This window comes from Pteropus medius, unplaced genomic scaffold (assembly GCF_902729225.1).
Source record: "Pteropus medius unplaced genomic scaffold, Ma_sr-lr_union100, whole genome shotgun sequence".
NCBI lineage: Eukaryota > Metazoa > Chordata > Mammalia > Chiroptera > Pteropodidae > Pteropus > Pteropus medius.
Window position 1 is genome coordinate 263,968 of NW_024350921.1, and position 19,520 is coordinate 283,487.

General features: G+C 42.9%; 1 protein-coding gene across 1 annotated transcript in view; it reads right to left on the reverse strand.

Moving 5' to 3' along the window:
- Window positions 1–7,629: 7,629 nt before the first annotated feature.
- The window catches only part of RFX8 (regulatory factor X8), a 52,030-nt gene continuing 40,139 nt past the window's right edge, over window positions 7,630–19,520 (reverse strand). The window contains exons 11-15 of the mRNA XM_039840094.1: window positions 18,083–18,224; window positions 15,957–16,051; window positions 13,701–13,815; window positions 12,335–12,651; window positions 7,630–7,825 (exon numbers count right to left, since the gene is read on the reverse strand). Coding sequence (XP_039696028.1) covers window positions 7,649–7,825; window positions 12,335–12,651; window positions 13,701–13,815; window positions 15,957–16,051; window positions 18,083–18,224 — 846 coding nt within the window. The 3' untranslated portion in view covers window positions 7,630–7,648. The remainder of the gene's footprint in view (window positions 7,826–12,334; window positions 12,652–13,700; window positions 13,816–15,956; window positions 16,052–18,082; window positions 18,225–19,520) is intronic.

The following is a 19,520-nucleotide window of genomic DNA, read 5'->3' on the forward strand; positions in this document are numbered from 1 at the left end:
ATTTGTAGAGGAGGAAACTGAGTAAATGGTGAAGGTAAGATTAGCATCATCAAGTCCGTCTGATGCCGAAGCCCTACACTTTGCTAGGACAGGAGGGCATTGCTGCCAGTTCATCTAAAAGCAGAATCAAATCGTTCATATATAAACTAAAACAAAAGCTAGCCAGTCCCTGGACAGAATGTGGCTGGGATGAAGTGGGCAGAGAACTGTATGGATGTACCACAATTTTAAAATATTCTCTTATTGATGGAAATTTGGGTTGTTTTCAATAGTATAGTTTTAGAGATATCAAAAAAATTTTAAATTATTTACGCTTTTAAACCTCTGCTTATGGTATTCATAGTCTAGCCCACTAGAAGACATTTTCTGCTTCAGATCTTCTACCTAGAATCTAATACTCCAGCTTCAAATATTTTATGGATGAAAATAACTTGAACTAACACTAGAATTTTTTTTAGATATTTTGGCAAGTGTTGCACTCTGCAGTAACCAAAGGATCCACTATCTTCCCCATCCTCCACTCCATCTACGGTCTCCTTACCATCAAAGCCGTTTTTCTATGTATGGATTCCTCTATCCATTCATCAATCTACATGATAATAATTTTAAAATATTTTGATTGAGAGTTAGGACATATGCAAAAAATGCACAAAGCTCTCTATATGCCCCTCCCCCTCCCCATCACAGTCGCCCGCCTCTCTCCTGGCTGTAATCACTATCTTGATATTTGTGGTTGATGTTTCTTTGCTTTTCTTTATAGTTTTACTTCCTGTGCATGCATCCCCAAATATTATAGATTAATTTTATCTACTTCGAACTTTATATAAATGGAATCATTTATGTATTTTTGGCATCTTTCTACTTTCAGTCAAAATTACATTTGTGAGGCTCATCCATGTGTTGTTTGTGGTACTGGCACAACTGAGTACCTTTCCCCAGTGTCTATTAATAGTAGCAGCTTTTCGGGTACTTACTTTTTGTCTATCTTCTTTGGTGAAGAATGCTGTATTTTTCTTAATCCTAAAAAAAATTGTTATTGTGATTTTATTCAATCCATGTGTAATTAGATTTAGCTACACGTTCCAGTTTCCTTACTCTTCATCCTTCTTACTGGAGTACACCCTTTAGCACTTCCTTTAATGAGGGTCTACTAGTGGCAAACTTTCATTGGTCTGAAATGTATTTTTCTTTCATTCATAGAAAATATTCCTTCTGAGTATCAAATTCCAAGTTAGTAGGTATATTTTCAACACATTAAAGCTACAATTCCTCTTTGGTCTCCATTGTTGATATTGAGAAGTCAGATTTTAGTTTTACTGTCACTACTTTGAAGATAACCTCTCTTTATTTCTCTTATGGCTTTTAAACTTTTCTCTGTCTCTTTGGTATGTGTCTAGGTGTGAGTTTCTTCCTTCTTCCTTAATTCTTTCTTTACTTCTTGTCTTGTCTTTTCTTTTTTCCTGGAATTTGTTAGGTCTCTTTCATCAGTTCTGGAAAATTTTTTACAATTACCTCCATAGACATTGCCCCTACCCACTCCTAGAAACAGAGATTAAGCCTTCTCTTTGGTTAACGTCTCTAACCTGTCTTTCATATCTTTGTCCATCTTTCTTTGTGTTATATTTCAGATAATTTATTATTACGGATTGAATTTTTGTGTCCCTCTAAAATTCATATGTTGAAACTCTACCCCCCAGTGTGATTGCGTTTGGGGATAGGGTCTCTAATGAAATAATTAAGTGTAGATGAGGACATAAGGGTGGGGTCCTGGTCTGATAGGATTCTGCCTTTATAAAAAGAGACACCAGAGAGCTTTCTCCCTCCCCATGCATGCACACTGAGGAGAAGCCATGTGATGACATACTGAGAAGGTAGCCCTTCTGCAAACCAGGAAAAGAGCTCTCACCGAAGACCCAATCATCTGGAACCTTGATTTTGGAGACTTTTCAGCCTCTGAAACTGTGAGAAAATTAATTTCTGTTGTTTAAGCCACCCAGTCTATGGTATTTTATTATGGAGGTCCAAGTAGATGAATGCAATGAATATACTGAAATCGGCCTATCCATTATCCAATCGATAGATATTATTTTCAGTTTTGTTTATTATGAATAAGGTTGCTGTAAATACCCTGGACAAGCCTTTTTGTGAACATACGTTTTCTTTCTTTTGGGTAACTACCGAGGAATAGAATCACTGGGTCATTTAGTAGGTACGTGTTTAAGTTTTTGTTAAATTGTCTGTTATCAATTGAATGCTTGTGTCCCCAAAATTTGTATGTTGAAGCTCTAACCCCACGGGTGATGGTATTTGGAGATGGGACCTTAAGGACGTAATTAGGGTTAGATGAGGTCATGAGGGTGGGGATCTCATGATGGGATTAATCGCCTAAGAAGAAAAGGAAAAGAGTCTCCCACTTGGCCTCGCCCTGCTGCATGCATGGGCCGAGGAAAGGTTGTATGAGGACACAGGGAGGAGGCAGACATCTGCAAACCAGGGAGAAAGCCTTCACCAGGAAATGACTCTCCCAGTACCTTGATCTTCGATATCCAGGCTCCAGAACTGTCAGAAATAAATGTCTGCTATTTAAGCCACCCAGTTTATGGTATTTTGTTATAGCAGCCAAAGCAGACCGAAACACTGTCAAACTGTTTTCCAGAATCATTTTTGTCATGTTTTAGTCCTCCTAGCAAAAGAAGTCTCTTAAATGATGCAGCCTTTCTTCTTTTTCTCTTTTTATAAGGGCACTAATCCCATTACGAGAGTCCCACCCTAAGGACCTCACCTAATCCTAATCACCTCCCAGAAGCCCCACCTCCAAATATCATCACACTGGGGCCTGGGGCTTCAACATATGAATTTTGGGAAATACAAATGTTCCATTATAAGGACATTAGATATTTCCAGAGGGGATGAAGTAGAATGTGGTAGGAAGTAAACAGCACTATCTACGAAGTGTTTTATTTAAAAAAAAAATCACCCTGAATTTACTCAATCTTTAAATTTGACTTCTGGTTTACAGAAATACAGAATACAATGGGAAAATTATATGATTCAGAATATGAAACATTCCGTAGTACAATGAACCCAGGTTCTTCAATAAATAAATGGCATTAAAAATTAAGGGTGTATGATTGTAAATATGAAAGTACTTAGGAGACATAAGACCAAATGTAACGTATGGAACAACTGTTAGAGGCCATCATTGAGATAAGCAGAGAAATCTGAATATGGGCTAAGAATGTCGTTACTTTAATTAGGTGTGGTAAAGGAGTTTGGGTTATGTAAAAAATTCTGTTACAGAGATATACTGAAGTATTTACTGTTACATTTGCAAATCATACACCTGACAAGGCACTTGTATCTTGAATATCCAAAGAACATTTTACAGCTCAATAACAAGGAAAAAAAAACTCAAATAAAAATTGCGCAAAGGATTTGAATAGACACTTCTCCAGAGAAGATATGCAAATGGCCAATATGCATGGAAAAGATGCTCAACATCATTAGTCATTAGGTAATCCAAATCAAAACCACAATGCATACCACTTAACACCTACCAAGAGGCCTGTAATCAAAAAGTCAGGTGAGCAATATTGGTGAAAATGTGTAACCATCACACATTTCTGATGGGAATATAAAATGATGCAGCCACTTTGGAAAACAGTTTGGCAATTCTTGAAAACAGAGTTACCACACGAACTAACAATTTTACTCCTAGGTATGTATACATCTAAGAGAAATGAAAACATATATCCGCACAAAAACTTGTACACAAATATTTATAGAGGCATTATTTAAGTGGAAATGACATTATTCATGTTTTTCATTAAGTCAAAACAACCTAAAGATTCATCAAATGATGGATGGACAAATAAAATGTGGGTATATCCATACAATAGAATATCATTTGTCAATGAAGAGTGGTTGCTAGGGGCTGGAAGAAAAGGAGAAGAGAGAGTGACAGCTCTTCTCTATCCTGATTAATATAAGCAGCAAATTTCTTTGTCATCTGCGGGGGAGTATTCGGGGGAAGGTGAGAGCACTTTACTTCTGACTCACTCTTACCTGGAATGTGCAGCCCTTTGGGAGTTCCCATTTATGAGATCTGCTATTAGACTCCCCACCCCAGGTGGGTCTGGTATTTGACTACTGCCTTCTTCACCCTAAGAAGCCATCAAGCGGAAAGCTCAAAGTCACGTGGATAGGAAAAAGTAGCCTTGGTGCTTGGCTTATCTTGCTGTATGTACCCCAATTTCTCTTTGATTTCGACTTGGAGATTCTTTTTCTATCTTGTCAGCTTTTTGATGCTTTTAAGAAGACGGTTTTTGTGGGGTTTTTTCCCCAACATGTTAGTTGTTTTCACCTGATGAGTTGGTTCAAATAAATGAGCCTGCAATATTCCTGGATCTCAATGGTTTTAAATCCCTTGATCACTTAAGATTCATGACTATTGCACGGGGCTGCCTGAGAAGCTGCTCCACGTCTCTGATTCATTCTCCTACCCTTCCAGAATGCTCTCACACCTTTCTTTTTTTTTTTCTACTTTCTTCAGATCATTTTCAATATTATACCTTGTGAGAGAGACCTTGCTTGAAAACCCCACAGGCGTCCCAATCGCTCCCTATCTCCCTCACCATGTGTTATTTTTACAATTACACTTAGTAATAGCAATCGCCACCAAAATATTAGGCTTTTATTTATTGATTAGTTAAGTGTCGGTCTTCCGCTAGGAACATAAGCTCCCAAAGAGCAGGGATTTACCTGATTTGTTCATTGATGATTCTCGATGATTAAAAACTACATGGTAAAAAAATAAACACATGACAAATACTTAATTATAGAACACATTGCTATACAGTTTAGATCAAATATCTGTTTTTGGAAAATCTATCTGCTGCCAGAATGTTAGTGGGCTTCCATTAACATCATCATGAGTGAATTTATGTTCCAAGATCTATGGGGGTGTAGCTATTATTACCATGAAGGAAAGTTTGACATGCTTCTCTTTCTGTAAGAACTACAATTACAATAGTGACATACCCTGGGGAGAATTTTATTTGAACAGGGTATCATTATTATTTTTATTTCAAATTACTGTTTCAGAAAATACTATTGCCTTTATGTATAATTGAGGATCAAATATTTATGTCGACTTGATTTGCATGGATGGCCAGTGCTGTAACAATGTCACAGTGGATGACGCCATGGAGATGATCATGGAATCCATACTGATGCTGGCTGGGTGACCTTGGGCCAGCCATGTCCATTGGAAGACTGTCTCCCAGAACATGTGGGATAATGATTTAGAGTTAGATATTACATAGGGTTGAACTTGATAAGGTAGATTGTGGTTGTTTGAAACTTCCTTGTGTTCACATCATTTACTGTGTTCTTACCTTTTATCTACATTGCTTTGGCCAATGGGACAGGAACACATTGTCACAAGCAGAGGCATGAAAACATACTTGTGTTCCCACTTTTGCTTTCTTGGGCCCACCTCTACCATGAGAACATGCACAAGCTAGTCTGCTGGAAGGATGTGGGGCTATGCAGCAAAGAGCCGGGTCATCCCAGCAAAGGCCATCTTAGACTGGCCAGCCCCCAACGAGCCTGTCAGCGACTGCAGATGGCCAAGCAAAGTTCACCAAGTCCAGTCTAAATCAACAGGGACGTCCAAGTGATCTGTGAGCTGGTGAGGAATATTAAATAAGTGGGAGCTGTTTTAAGTCATAGCAGGTTAGTTGGTAATGCTGCAATCATGAACTGATAGATGGTGCAAGCAGAGAACAATCTTTGCACCTGCTCTGTGGATTATTTCTAGCTCTTGGATAAAAATCCAAGTTTGGGAGAGGGGCTAGAGGAAATTTCCGTTTATGTCCACTTTCAAATAATAGAAGACCACCACTTACTTTCAATCATAAGAGCCATCTCTGCTAGTGTATTAGTATAGATCTCAAACTTTATTCGAGATACAGCTTCTCCCTTTCCCTGGCTGAGAACTGCGTTAGGACTTGAAGTCTGTGGTTGCTTAGCCTCCTGCCTCAACTCATCAGGGCAGCAGAGTGGGAGGGAAAACAAAGAAGTAGGTGGCAGGCACAGTTCCAGTCCCACATCAGTAATCCTTGGCATCCAGTGGCTTTTCAAACCTGGCTTGATTTCTCTTGGAATCCTGTGTACTTCCTACCCTTCTTCCACCAGCAACCTCCAATACAATCCCCATAACGTGTGCTATGCCTTCCATTTTTAAAAACACATTTTCACATAACATATGCAGAAAAAATCATATTGTAAGCTTTGTGACACATTTTCACAAGACAGACACACTGTCTGGTCACCCCCCAGACCAAATTTAGATCACTAAGAAGGTCCAAGATGCCCCTTTGTCTCCTCTCTGTTACTAGCCACCCTCATCCCTATCCTAACTTCTAACTCCACAGATACACAATTTTCCTCGATCAATCTGGTTGGCCTTTTCAAGGACAGAATGCCCTCTGCTAGCTCCCAGCTAATCAGTTTACCCCGAAATATGTAAACAAAATTCACTGTTCCCAGACTGATAAATCTTGTTATTGCCTTTGTTTCTCAACTCAGTTCACCACCTATCTACTTAACATGTAAGCAAATAAATATGCAAGACACTGAACAGTGAGCACAGAAATATCTCTGAGTTATTCTTTGACAAATAACTACTTTCGATAGCCTAAGAAATGAGATAACATATTAAATGTAGTGCTAAAGAGCTCTAAAATAGAATTACTTTTTTAGCCATCAAGAAGGATAGTTCTTAATGAATCTAGTGACATATCATTCTTATGTTTCTTTAAAATTTCCAAGCATTTAAAGAAATTTAATTCATTTCTTATATAAAATATGAGATCAATAAAATATTCTCTATTATTTCTACTTAAACCAGAAATCATGTAAGCATGAATTGTTAAATTTCTTTTCAATATTATAACCAGTTACATAAAAATGCATCTGGTTTAACAGTGATCCTAGTTTCAATGTTTTTTAGGATTTTGTTATAAAAAGAGAAATAAAAAGTGATTCAAAGCAGGACATCCTCATTTGTTTGGACATTGTTGGATTCAAAACTGTACCTCACTTTAAGGAAGCTGAAATGGCAAACCAAAGTAAGTCAGGATGGTTGATTGCACCAGTGAGTAAGTCTAACAGTGCTATCAAGTTTTTTTTTTTTTTTCCTGTTTTTCACTGCCCGAGGGGATTTTTCTACAAATTCTATTTTTATTGGAGCACTACCAAGGGGAAGAAAAAAATGTATATTACCAATGGCCTTTTACTGCTTGTACCAATTCGCATTCCTCAAACTTTATCTTTCTCGGGAGATATGTCCATTTTTTTTTTTACTTCTGACAAGATTTCTCGAATTTCTCCTCTGTTAAGTCCCCAAATGGAAATACTTGGAAAGCCCCCAAAGAAAAGCAACAGAGGCAAAAATTATTCTCCAAATCAGTTTATGTGTTTCATCAAAACCAACTCTTTGAAATACACACAGACATAAAATAGACAATGCTATATCATTATGTACATACAATCTTCTTTCTTAGAAATACCGAAGATTCAACATTTAACATATTTTTAAGAATGAAAATCTATGCTTTCTCATGTCCTATTCAAATGAATAATCTTACTTATTAGCATTGTTTTCCCTGAAATAAATATTTCCAGAGCTTTGGGGTACATCCGATATGTGAATCACAAATTTTTGTCCATCTTTTAAGGTGACGAGGGCTTCTTGTCCCACAGGAAGGCTGAGTTTGACTGTGCTTTCGGTGGCTTTGTCTTCCAATAATACCTGGATGAGCTGCAAGGGGTAGACATTTAAAAGCAAAAGGTAAAAAGAAAAAGTTACACTATTTTCTGTTGCGGGACCCACCATTTGAATTCTTCTACCATCCTCTCGTCCCCACCTCAGGACCCAAAGGGGAAGCTTACGCATTTATTTCTAATTTCTCAAGGGAACATTCAGAGTCTGGTGAGGACTGCATGGAAGGACTATCAACTCTGGGACGATGCAAAGGAGAGAGGCCACAGGGAGTGGGAGCAGGTGGGCTCTCTCTAGGAAAAGGAGTGGCAGCCCATAGCTGCTGCTGTGAGGCACTAATTGCAAATCAACACTCTCCCATTAAAGACATGAGAGAACAAGGCTCACTTGTGAAAATCAAGAAGGAGACTGTGAACTACCCATGGGTCTTCGTGTAGCTGTAGCGCTCGTCACTTTGGCTGCATTCTTAGATATGGTCCTGCATTCTCGTCAGTTCTGAGCTGACATTGTTGGCTTAAGTTCTCACATAGGCCCTACCTCCACCATCCATCAAATATACCAGTAGATAAAGAGGAAAAGTCTGTGAAAACAACCACTGATTAACTTGACACTCAATTGAGTAGTAATAGATTTGAGAGATTCACAGATTCTGGGGTTAGTTGAAGTGCTAGCTCTCAGATAAGTCATCTGACTTGCTCGAGCAAGTTTTCCTATCAGAGAAACAAGGGTGCTATGCCATCCTCCCTTTAGCTCCAAGGGTACTTGGAAAATTGGCAAATCCTCCAAGTACATGATTACTCTCAAAAATCAATGGAGATGTATTTTCTTGGTCTGATTCCATCAATAACTTCCCAATGAGCTACTACTATATTTTGACAAAGATGTGCACAAGATAAACTCCAATGCAAGGTTAATGAAAGGACTTTCTCACCTTTTCTCTCTAAATTCCATAATAACTCTTACCACCCAATGAAAAGATGTTTCTCTTCTCTCAAAAAAAATTGTCTTTACCTTTATCCTATAGCTGAAGAGTCACTTATTTTTTTAATGCTTTTGCTGTGCTTTACTCCTTGAGTCCATGACTTAAAGTAAAAACTGTGTAGTATATTTTTTAAAAGAAAGTTCTTTATTTAATATCAGTATAAATTTTTGCTTTATTCTTAAACACACCTTGGCATCTTACTATTTTGAGCATTCCTAGAATGTAGAAGAGTGACAGATGGGTATGGCAATCAGAATGCTGACTTCAGCTCTTACCGTAGATGCAGGGCAGTGATAAATTGTTCAAAAAATGAGGCTGACACAGATGTGCAGCCGAATGGGGCGTTAACTCATGGCAGATGAGTACAGATGGGGCATGGGGTGTGCTTTCTTGTTGATGATGAGTGCAATGCTGAATAATGAATGCAATGAAAATTAGATGAGTGTGACTTTTTGGTGTTAGACTATTTAAGTCATTATAGCTAATTCAGCAGGCATTCACCAACAGAAGCAGGTTTAATTAATCTCTGATGCATATTACTCTGGATTACCTGACATTCATCTGCTTGTATTGCTTTATTATGTAGTTCAATTAAGTATGTAATATCTTCCCTATTGTTTCTATGAATTAAATACACAGTCATGCACCGCTTAACCACAGGGTTATGTTCAGAGATATGAGTCTCTGGGCGACTTCATTGTTGTGCAAACCTAATAGAGTGCGCTGACACAAACCTTGGCGGTGTAGCCTACTGCACACTGAGGCTCTGTGGGATAGCCTGCTGCTCCTGGGCTAGGAGCCTGTACAGCACATCACTGTACAAACAACACGAGATTAAATTAAGCACAAGAGGAAATGATGCAATCAAGAGACAATAAACATGAGATGTAGGAGGCTGCTGCTGGCGTAACACGACACGCTGTTTTACAGCAGACTTTTTATAAGTAGAAAGAGTAAATTCTAAAATAAAGATAAAAAGTTTAGTGTGGTAAATACATAAACCAGTATCATAGTCGTTTATTACCATTATGAAGTATTATGAACTGTATGTAACCGGCAGCACAGCAGGTTGGTTTATACCAGCATCACCACAAACATGTGAGTAATGCTTTGTGCTATGACATCACTAGGTGACAGGGCCTTTTCAGCTCTATGATAATCTTATAGGATCACCGTTGTATATGCGGTCTGTCATTGACCCAAATGTCGTTATGCGGCACATGACTGCAAGTCAAACCCCATTGTAATGAACTTCGGAGTTGCTATGGAATTGGGTAGAGAGTATTATGGAAAGGCACTCAGATTAGGAGGTTTTGTTGGAAAAATAATGATGATGACTCGTGCTTATGGGTAGTTACTATGTTTTAAGAATTTTACGTTCTAAGAATAATAATCACCTTACTTAAACCTCATAATGGCCCTACAGAATTAGATATTATCATTCCTATTTCATAGATAAGGGGACCAAGGACTGGATAAAATTAAGCAACTTGCCCGTGGTTCTCAGCAAATAAGTGGAAGATATGAATTTGAACCCAGGAAGTTATGTACCAGAATAGCTCACTTATTTCCCCAAATCATCAGACTTGAAGATATTTTTCATTTACTCTCAACTCACTGCTTTTGGAATTAAGACCTTTGGGGGAGGAAAAGGAGAGTCTCAGAAGGAGATCTATGGAGGTCTGAATCCCTGCTCTGCCAGTTATTAGCAAAGTGACCTTGGGAAGGTTTGCCAGGTCCTCATGAGCCTCAGTTACACTCTCTGTGAAATGCGGGCCATGCTAACATCATCTCACTGGGTTGCTGAAATGATGCATTTAAATGCCCAGCTCAGGGAGCCTGACAGTGTCCACACACTTCCAACTGTGGCCGAAGAGGTAAAAGTTTCCTCCCAGTTACCTTGGTGACTCAGAGGCATGTCAAATTGTCTATGGTCTTAGCTCTCACCCCAGCCAGTGAGCAGAGAGGTCTGCACGCTTGGAGCTGCATGTCCAGCACAAATGCTTGTCTTGCTAGGGCTGCACAGAATGTTCCAGAGTGTACTCAGCTGAGCTCCCCACTGGCCAGCCCTTGCATAGCCCTGTGGCCAGGACAGGGTATATTCTGCAGAGGGTCAGGGAGAAGGGAGGCATAGCCCGGCCATCTGGCCTGGTCTGCAGGTCTAACTGGGCCTTCTCTCTGATAACAGCCCTGAAACACCAGCTGGAGAGTGGAGCCTTAACTGCTCCCAGCTGTTTCTCTTCTGAGGCGGCCCAGCTTCCCTTCTCCCAGCCAACGGGTCCCTGATTTGGGGTCGATATTTCACTATTTCAGGCCTCATTGGTCATGCCTCTTTGCATATACATTCGCAGAGGAGACTAACTTCTTGTTTACAGAAACCCATCTGAATCTACCACACCACTCATATTATTTTTGTTCAGCACGGTGTCTTTTTAAAGTAGTGCTCAGTAACAGTTTATACAGGTTCTCTGTACTCTGGGGAATGAGGGTTTGTTCAGGAAGGACAGGTCCCTGGAAGGTTCTGGTTATTTTGAGGACTGTAGTGTATGAACAGTCTCAGGCTACGACTCACCCATGGCCACTATTAACCCAGGTTGAGGGTTACGCCTTTTTAATGGTCTCCTACCAAGCACAACTCATCCACTCGAAAGGGGAATTCGTGAGTGCAAAAGTAATTCTGTATAAAGTGGCTAAGCTTCCAGACATAGGTACAGAAGTTTTAGAAATTAGTACCAAGATGATAGTTGTCAAGATTTTTTGTTTTTAAAACGGCCAGTCTCCCACATTGGAGGTGGTGTTTCGGATGCTTCCTGCATCAGTCTGGCTGCCCTTCCTGTCCTCATTTGGTGTCTTCTCCAACCAGTATCCTACTCTTCTCAGGGCATGGACCACTCTCCTCTGATCTACTATTGTGAGAAAAGAATGGACTTGAGATTGGGCAGGCCAGGGCTCTAATCTCTGTTCCACCGTTTACTTGCTATATGACTCTGTGCAAGTCACTTAGTTTTTCTGGGCCTCGGTTTCCTCATCCATAGCATGAAAATGATCAGAGCAGGTACTCTGTAAAATTGTATGTCTTTGAGATAATGTACACAAAGGGCATACAAAGGGCATACAGGTATTGGATAAATCTCAATTCTTAATTTTATATCTCTCAAGATGTACTCCGATGTTATCTTTTCAAAATCCTTTCTATTCAATGTTTCCTTCCTTTGAAGGCCAGAGGCATTTCAGTGCATTCCACTCCGGTAGCAGCCAGTAGCAATCTATTGCTCAGTTAGCCTAACCATGTCAGGGAAGCTCTGGGAAGGCAAGACCCCAGCCACCCACATATTCTGCATGCCTAATCGTGCCAGGCTCATATCAATGCATCCTAAAACTGAGCCGGCCTGTGACCAATAGATAAGCTGTTATAATCATTCCTGGAAAAATGACCTAAAGCAAAGATGACTCTATAATCCTGTATCATTGTTTGAACAATGGGGTCTTCATGGGTTTCATAACTGCCTGGTAGTTCTTATTGCCCTTGAAAAACTGTGTGGAAGTTGGGCCCCTGGTATTTATACCTTCTCGCCTGTGGCCGTGTCCACCAGGAAGCCCAGGACCCCAAGAACCACGCCGCTCACACCTGCGGGGCACCAGCTCTGGGTCATGTGTGTCAGCACTGCACGAGGTGGATCCACACTCAGGCTTCTGTGCTCCTGAGATGGTGGAGACTCTGGAGGATGGAAAGGTGCTTGGTCTGGCCGGACAAGAGAATGGTCATCTGGTGGCATCTCCTGGAGACTCCCCACGTCGTCATCCTCCTCTTCCTCTTCTATGCACGACTGCAGTATATGAATCACATATTCCACAAGCAGCAAATGAAACAGATGCCAGGAGCCTACATTGAAATAGCAACCCAAAATGAATAATTAGATGGATAGACAGATAGGTGGGCAGACAAACAGATCTCTGTGAAACTAACAACATTTCTGGGGCTTTAGACTCCTATGTATTTAGAGCTCGATTCCTGCAGCCAATGCTGAGGGGCCTTGGGCAGGGTCCGGAAATCAGGTTCCATATGAAGAGAAGAAACTACTGGTGTGAAGACTTTGAATTCACATGGAGGTCCAGAGAAAGTAGATGGAGAAGAGCAATGGCCATGGGGCTGGACTTCTTCCTGTGATTGCATATGGCTCTGCTCTGCCACTTTGGTCTGGAAGAGTGTCAGCAGAAAGGGAGGGCCTCACTACAAGTGGCTGTCACCCACATGGCAGCTTATAGCAGCAACCTTCGAAAGAGCTTGAGTGTTCACAAAACCAACCCAAAGTAGAGTTTGTCTTCTCTCTAGTGTTCTGCCTCCAACCTGCGAGTGCATCTGGCAGCCCTGTGGTCCGGGTTCCTTCTCCAGTCAGTGTGTAAGCTCGCAGGGGCCAGGATTTTGTCTTTCCACTGCTCTATGGAAAGGTGCCTGGGACTTTGTAGGGACGATAAATATCTGTTGAGATGAATGATCCTTTCCATGGACCTGGAGGGCTCCGTGGCGAACTTCCCTTCCTACAACTTGACTATGCTGCATCTGCGCCATGGAGGTGACACATGTGACCTTCCTTGACAGTGAAAAGCCACGTGAAGGAGAAATCCTAACACCAATAGTTTCTCCTCTTCGTATGGAACATGGTTTCCAGACCCTGCCCAAGGCCCCTGAGCATCAGCTGCAGGAATGAGCCTCTAATACACAGGAATCTAAAGCCCTAGAAAGCTTATCTGATGGACTCTTATGATGCCATCAAAACAGGGTTACTATGGTTTTGTGTGGTTTTCTGTTGTCTGTGTTGTATTTTACATAAAAAGGTTAATGACTGGATTCCACATAGCAACCTGGAAAATTCTTATGCTATACTAACATTTTAAGGGTAAAATGCAAATGTTTGGTATTCTCGGACTTACCAAAACTGTCTCTGTGGCAGAGGGTCATGGCTTTGCTTACAGCCGTGAGGAGGAAATTCCATCTTAGTTGGAAGCTGGCGGCCAATTTGATGAACTCCTCTTTGCTTCTGCTTGGCTGTTACGTTTTTGTGAGGGAAAAAAAAAAACCACTGGGATTTATGACAAAATGGAGAAGAGCATGTTTTCAAGTGCACACGTTTGTCAGGCACAGACATTTTCAAATGACCAAGTAAAAAGAGGAAGAAATGATAGGTGGGAACGGAGGCTGTGGCCCACTGATCCACTTCTGGTCTTGTTTCATCTCCCCTGAATCATCAGGGAAGAACCCATTGAAGTTGGAAGAGAAGGAAGGAAGTGGAGAACTGGACAACTTTTTCTTTTTTTTGAATCGCACACAAGTTTTAAAAAGAAGTCCCTTGTGAAGCATGACACCGCAAGGTCAGCCTTGCTGAAGTCCACTTGGCAGTCACTATCGAGAGGGTCAGTGGCCGTGTTACCCCTGCCAAGTCTGATACTGTGGAAGGTGGCACATCCCATAATGATGAAAAGTAATGGCGCTGATTTTGGAAAGCACAAAGCTGGCCTCTACACCCTGTAAATTATCTGAGCACTGGAAGTTCCCGCTTGCGCGTCCAGTGGAGTCGAGGTCATTCGACAGCCTAAGTGGCACTAAAGTGGGTACCAATGAGATGCCTCTACATGTGGACAAACTTTCCAAGCCTTGGGTCACACTACAAATGATTTAGGAAACAATGGAGTCGTATGAATTTCACATGCATCTGTTGGGACGAATGGCGCTGAAGCCTCCCTAAGTGTCATCATATGCATGTGGAACACCCACTAGCTCAACCAAAGCTCTGAAGAAGAGATGTAGAGGCTGGATAGAAAAAAGGAAATGCCTTTTCTCATCTTTGCTTCTTTTCTCTTCTGCCTCCACCGAAAGCTCCCCCCGAGTACCAGGGGATCGCCCTGGCCTTTGGGTGCATGCAAACTGCCCTCACCAGCAGCATCCTCCCCCCACGACTTCTGACCACCTGGGCTGATATTTCTGACCACCTGAAATGGGGCTCTCGGAAGGAACAAACACAAAGATACTTTCTAAAACATCGAGAGAAGTAGCTCTGGGCCATCGGTACCCTCTGCACAAATGAGAGCGTCTCTCAGGCCAAGCAGTGTGAGAACAGGGAAGACAAGATGCATGACACAGTTGAACATCTCCTCTGCTAGCTCGCTTTCAGGGGCTGACAATGAAGCCATTTGTCACCTCTGACAGGCCCGAGGGTTTATATTTTAAGAGTCTGAATATTTTATCGACGATAGTCTGCTTTTTTTTTTTTTTAATGAGCCAAGCTGTTTTACAAACACATGCCCTTCAGAGGCACGCAGTTACAAAACACCAGTTTTCTAACACGCCTCATGTATGAAGTCTGAAGATGATGGAGGCTTGGGAAACACATCGTGTTCTGTGGTCTAACACAGAGTATGAGCCTGTCGCCTGCTGTGAGGCAGAGCTGGTGTTAAGGGTCCTGGGGGATCAGCTTGGTGACGTTAGAGGATGAGTGAGAGGACCGAAAGCCTCGGTCAGTGATGCTCGCCGATGGACACACATCTTGGCAGTGACATGGCTCTAAACACAGTGGCACTGTTACAAAGAGGCTTCGCTGAAGGCCAACGGGGAGGAAGAAACATCATACCAAATCTACAGTGATTATTTTCAATACGCAAAAAAATGAAGTTTTCTGGTTCATTTCTGAGGAGTTTTCTGGTTCATGTCTATGAGGTTTGCACCCCCAACGCCCTCTACAGTCAGTCTCTGTGGACCCGTTCTCCATTCTTATTCCTGCTCTTTCTCCTGGGCTGTGAGGTCAAGGTTGTGGACAAGACCAGGAAGGGTGTCTCACTCCTGTAGCAAAGCAGATATCGGAGGCTGGTGTGTGTTTGTGGGTGAGTGCACATGTGTGGGTGAGCATGGATGTGCTCAGGTGTGTGTGCGCCAAACGAGAGTGTATAGGAGGAGGAGAGGTTTTGTCTGTCTGGGGAGAATGGTACTTGTCAGGGTCTTTTGCAGAAACATCCCAGTAAAGCATCAGGCTTGCTACCAGAGTGAGACACTACTTTTCTGTCCTTCATCTCCACACCTGCCTAGACACATTTCTGGCCCGAGGAAACTCCTTTTCATTCCACAAGGTCACAGGCACTAGGTGCTAGAATGATCAACATCCACTTCTTCTCTCAAAAAAGGTTATGGTTTTGTACCTGGAAGACAAGTGCTTGAAGATTTGAAGATAGACAATTCAGGAACACACTGAGGTCTGTGGACGTCCCCAGCAACGAAATTAAATTGCTTAAACCTATAAAGAAACAAAACAAACAAAAGGATCATTAGCGACGCATCAGAATTTTCCTGCAGGTACTTGTGTACAGGTAACCTAGGGGAAAACATCAGAACGATAGTTCAGAGGCACTCCCTGCAGCCTGGCACTTGTTTTGAAAACAAAGGATGCATTCTAAGGCTGGATTTGTCACCTCTGCAGTCATATGGTTCAGAGTTATGTGATGTTGCCTCCTAGGAACCGGCTCTGCCACTTGTTGAAATGGAAAGAAATATTTTGAAATAATAACTACACCTTGTAATTACACAGAACCCAACTTAAGATGAGCTCACTGCATGATACAGACATGATCTCACTCTTCCTTGCCATTTCCATTAAAGAGGTAGTTTATTAATGTCCTTTAACTGATGGCAAACATCAAAGCTACTGAGCGGTGTTCAGTGCCTTGCCCGGGGTTACAGACTCAGTACAATGTGACGGGTGGAGCCCAAGATTGAGTGACGTGGGACTTGAGTCTTCCACCTGCACAGGCAGCACAGAGAGAAAATGAACAGTCTTTGGCCTTCCCACCTTTCTGGGTGCCGCTGGGTACCCAGCAGAGCTTAGAAGGCCCAGGAGGTCGCAGTGGCCCTGGCTGAGGCTTGGTCAGGGCTTGTTTGGAAGATCTTCCAGAAACACCATAGGCATTCACCTGCCAGGTATCAGCAGTGGGCTCTTGGAAGGCCACCCAAGGATGCCAACTCGCACACAGGAGTCCTGGGCAGGCTGGCAGGCACCTGGGGGAGAGACTTCATCCTTCCTGGGACTCCTGGGCTTGGACTGGGGGCAAAAGCAGGGTTTGGGTGACCACCTGGTTTTCTGGGGAGCCAGCAGCTCAGGACGGGGCCCTCTGGATTCCTACTAGTCAGCACCACTGTTCATAACTCTGGGCTAAGCATTCACTTTTGTGTTGCTGGTTTAGTTGGAAGAGAGTATTTAGGGGAGGAGCTGGGATTTGGGACAGCAATAGAAGCAGAGGACAGGAGGTCAGGGTGGGAGGGGAAGTGGGGGGCAGAGGCTATTAGTGCCCAGAATAGACCTATTTCAATAACTGTACAATCCTACCAAAGCCAGCTCTACCTAAAGGCCAAAGGAAGAGGACAACCGTGATGCTTTTATGCCTTTCTGAATTCATGGGTCTATCTAGTTATGAAATATGAAGTGCTACCATGAGCCCTCACTGTATTGGGTGGACCAAGATGGATAAGCCGCTGCTGACCCCCGAAGGAGTGTGCAGGCACTGGAGAGGCGGTTTACGCGGGGGGTAGGCCTGCGAGAAAGAGGCTGCTAGACTTTCATGGGGTGTCCTGGTGGGCATATCTGGAAAGGCAGAAACGGGAGCACAGTCCCCATGGTCCCCTCTCAGCAGCCTTCAGACAACGGCTCAGAGATTGGCCCAGAGTCTGTTGAACTGTGCAGGTACAAGATTGATGCAGATTTCTTTTTTTTTTTGGTTTGTTTTTGTTTGTTTTTTTTTTCCCCAAAGGAGACACTCTAGGTTGATTTCCAGAAAGAATTATTGTCAAGCAGCAACCACACTCATCTGCTCATTTATCCACTCAACAAACACATGTGTTGGCACTGATTGCCTAGAGTAGCAGTTCCCAACCTTTCTGGCACCAGGACTGGTGCCTATGAGAATTGAATGCCTGATGATTTAGGTAGAACTGAGGCGGTGATGCTAGCACTTGTGGGGAACTCCAAATACAGATGAAGCTTCACTCGCTTGCCTGCTGCTTACCTCCAGCTATGCGGCCTAGTTCCTAACAGGCTACGGACTGGTACCGGTCCACGCCCCAGGGGTTGGGGACTCCTGGCCTGGAGGACACTTGGGTAAGCCCTGGAAAAACCTCCTCTGGGGCGTTTTTTTGCCCTCTGCAGGAGCAGGTAAATTATGATATCGAAAAGTAAATTACATTCTACCACTATTAAGAAATCCTTATATCAGCGCTGGCCGTGCCAGCCCCAAATACACACGGAACACCCCAGGAAAGCAAGCTGGGGGGTTACATTTTATCTCCATGTTCCTCGCCAGGTCGTCCATGCCGCTCAGGCTGCTTGGCAGGGCTTTCTCAGACATGTCCACAATGGCGTGCAGGTCCGACTTCAGAATGTTGACCCTCGTGTTATTTTTCAGCACCATTCTCATGGTCTAAAGATAATGGAGAAGCATACTGCTTAATTAAATCTCGTCATTTTACTTTTGCTTGATCTCCTGCTTCAAATTACCAGGATTTTTTTGTCATTGAGAAGAAAGAGAAGTGGATTTGGGTATCACCCATTAAAATGGAATCCTCAGTCACGATTAAAATATTCGAATTTCACATATTCTGGAACTGCTTTTCTGAAAAACCGGCCTTTAGAATGATTCACTCATAGGCAGATGCGTTTAGGGCTCTGAGGACACTGTGGCTCTTCCTATCCCTGTTTCTTATTCTCTGCGCCCCACTCAACAAGCCTAAATTGCTCTAAAGAAGAAAACAGTGGGTGATCGAGGGCCGCGGGGAAAATGTGGTCCTGAAGAAGCTGTAGCGTTGGCCAGTTCTAGAAGGTGGCTGTGAGGATTCAGAAGCTGTATCTGCCCTCTCCTCTTGAGAGGCCTGGACGATGTGTTAACCTCTGGCAGCTGATTTCCTCAGCTGTCCAATGGGCTCAGTCAGGCCCCTGTATTCTCGGGGTCCATAAGGTAAACAGTGGGTCATCCATGCACCAGCCCCAAGAGTAAACATGAGAGCCGCCTCCACTTTGCAAAGGAGAAACCTGAGGGCACTTGGGGTGTTAAGTAAAAACTTTCCCAGTTGACAGGAAGTGTAAAGTAAAATGCAGAACAGGGGCTGGTTCTAGGGCCTAAGCTGGCCACTTGAGTTGGGTTGGGAGGAAGGTGTCACTGTGGGGCTATCAACAGTTGACCTGCTCAGATATGTGAACGTGCTAGAGATAGGACAGGCCATTAGCCCACAATGGTGGAACAACCCCGGGAACTCAGAGACCAGGGAGAGTTTTGTGCTGGAAGAATGAAGACTAAAGGGAAGGCTTGGCTGATCTCCCCCAGAGCTGGGTTGATTTGGAACAGAGTAACGGTCCCCAGCTGTCCTGACCTGGTGCTCGCAGGATTTCAGGGCAGATGCCTGAGTGGCGCACGTTCCGGCGTTACATAACCTTTTCCTCTGCCCTTCTCTACGTTCCTCTAACACTGACGACATAATCAGCCCAAGAGAGCAAAGGTCTCTGGTGGCCTGGACACACCGTGTCCATAGCCATATGTCACGGGAAAGGCCTTGTCTGTCCTAGGCGCTGCTACAGTGCCCTTTCACCTCGGACACCTGCTGTCCTAGCCGGCCCCTCGGTAGGGTCTCCCTCTGGAACTTTAAAACAGTGACCTACTCACTCTGTTTTCGCTCCTGCTCAGAGAGAACTGGTGACTGGGGCCTTTCTGAGGAGGGGAGGG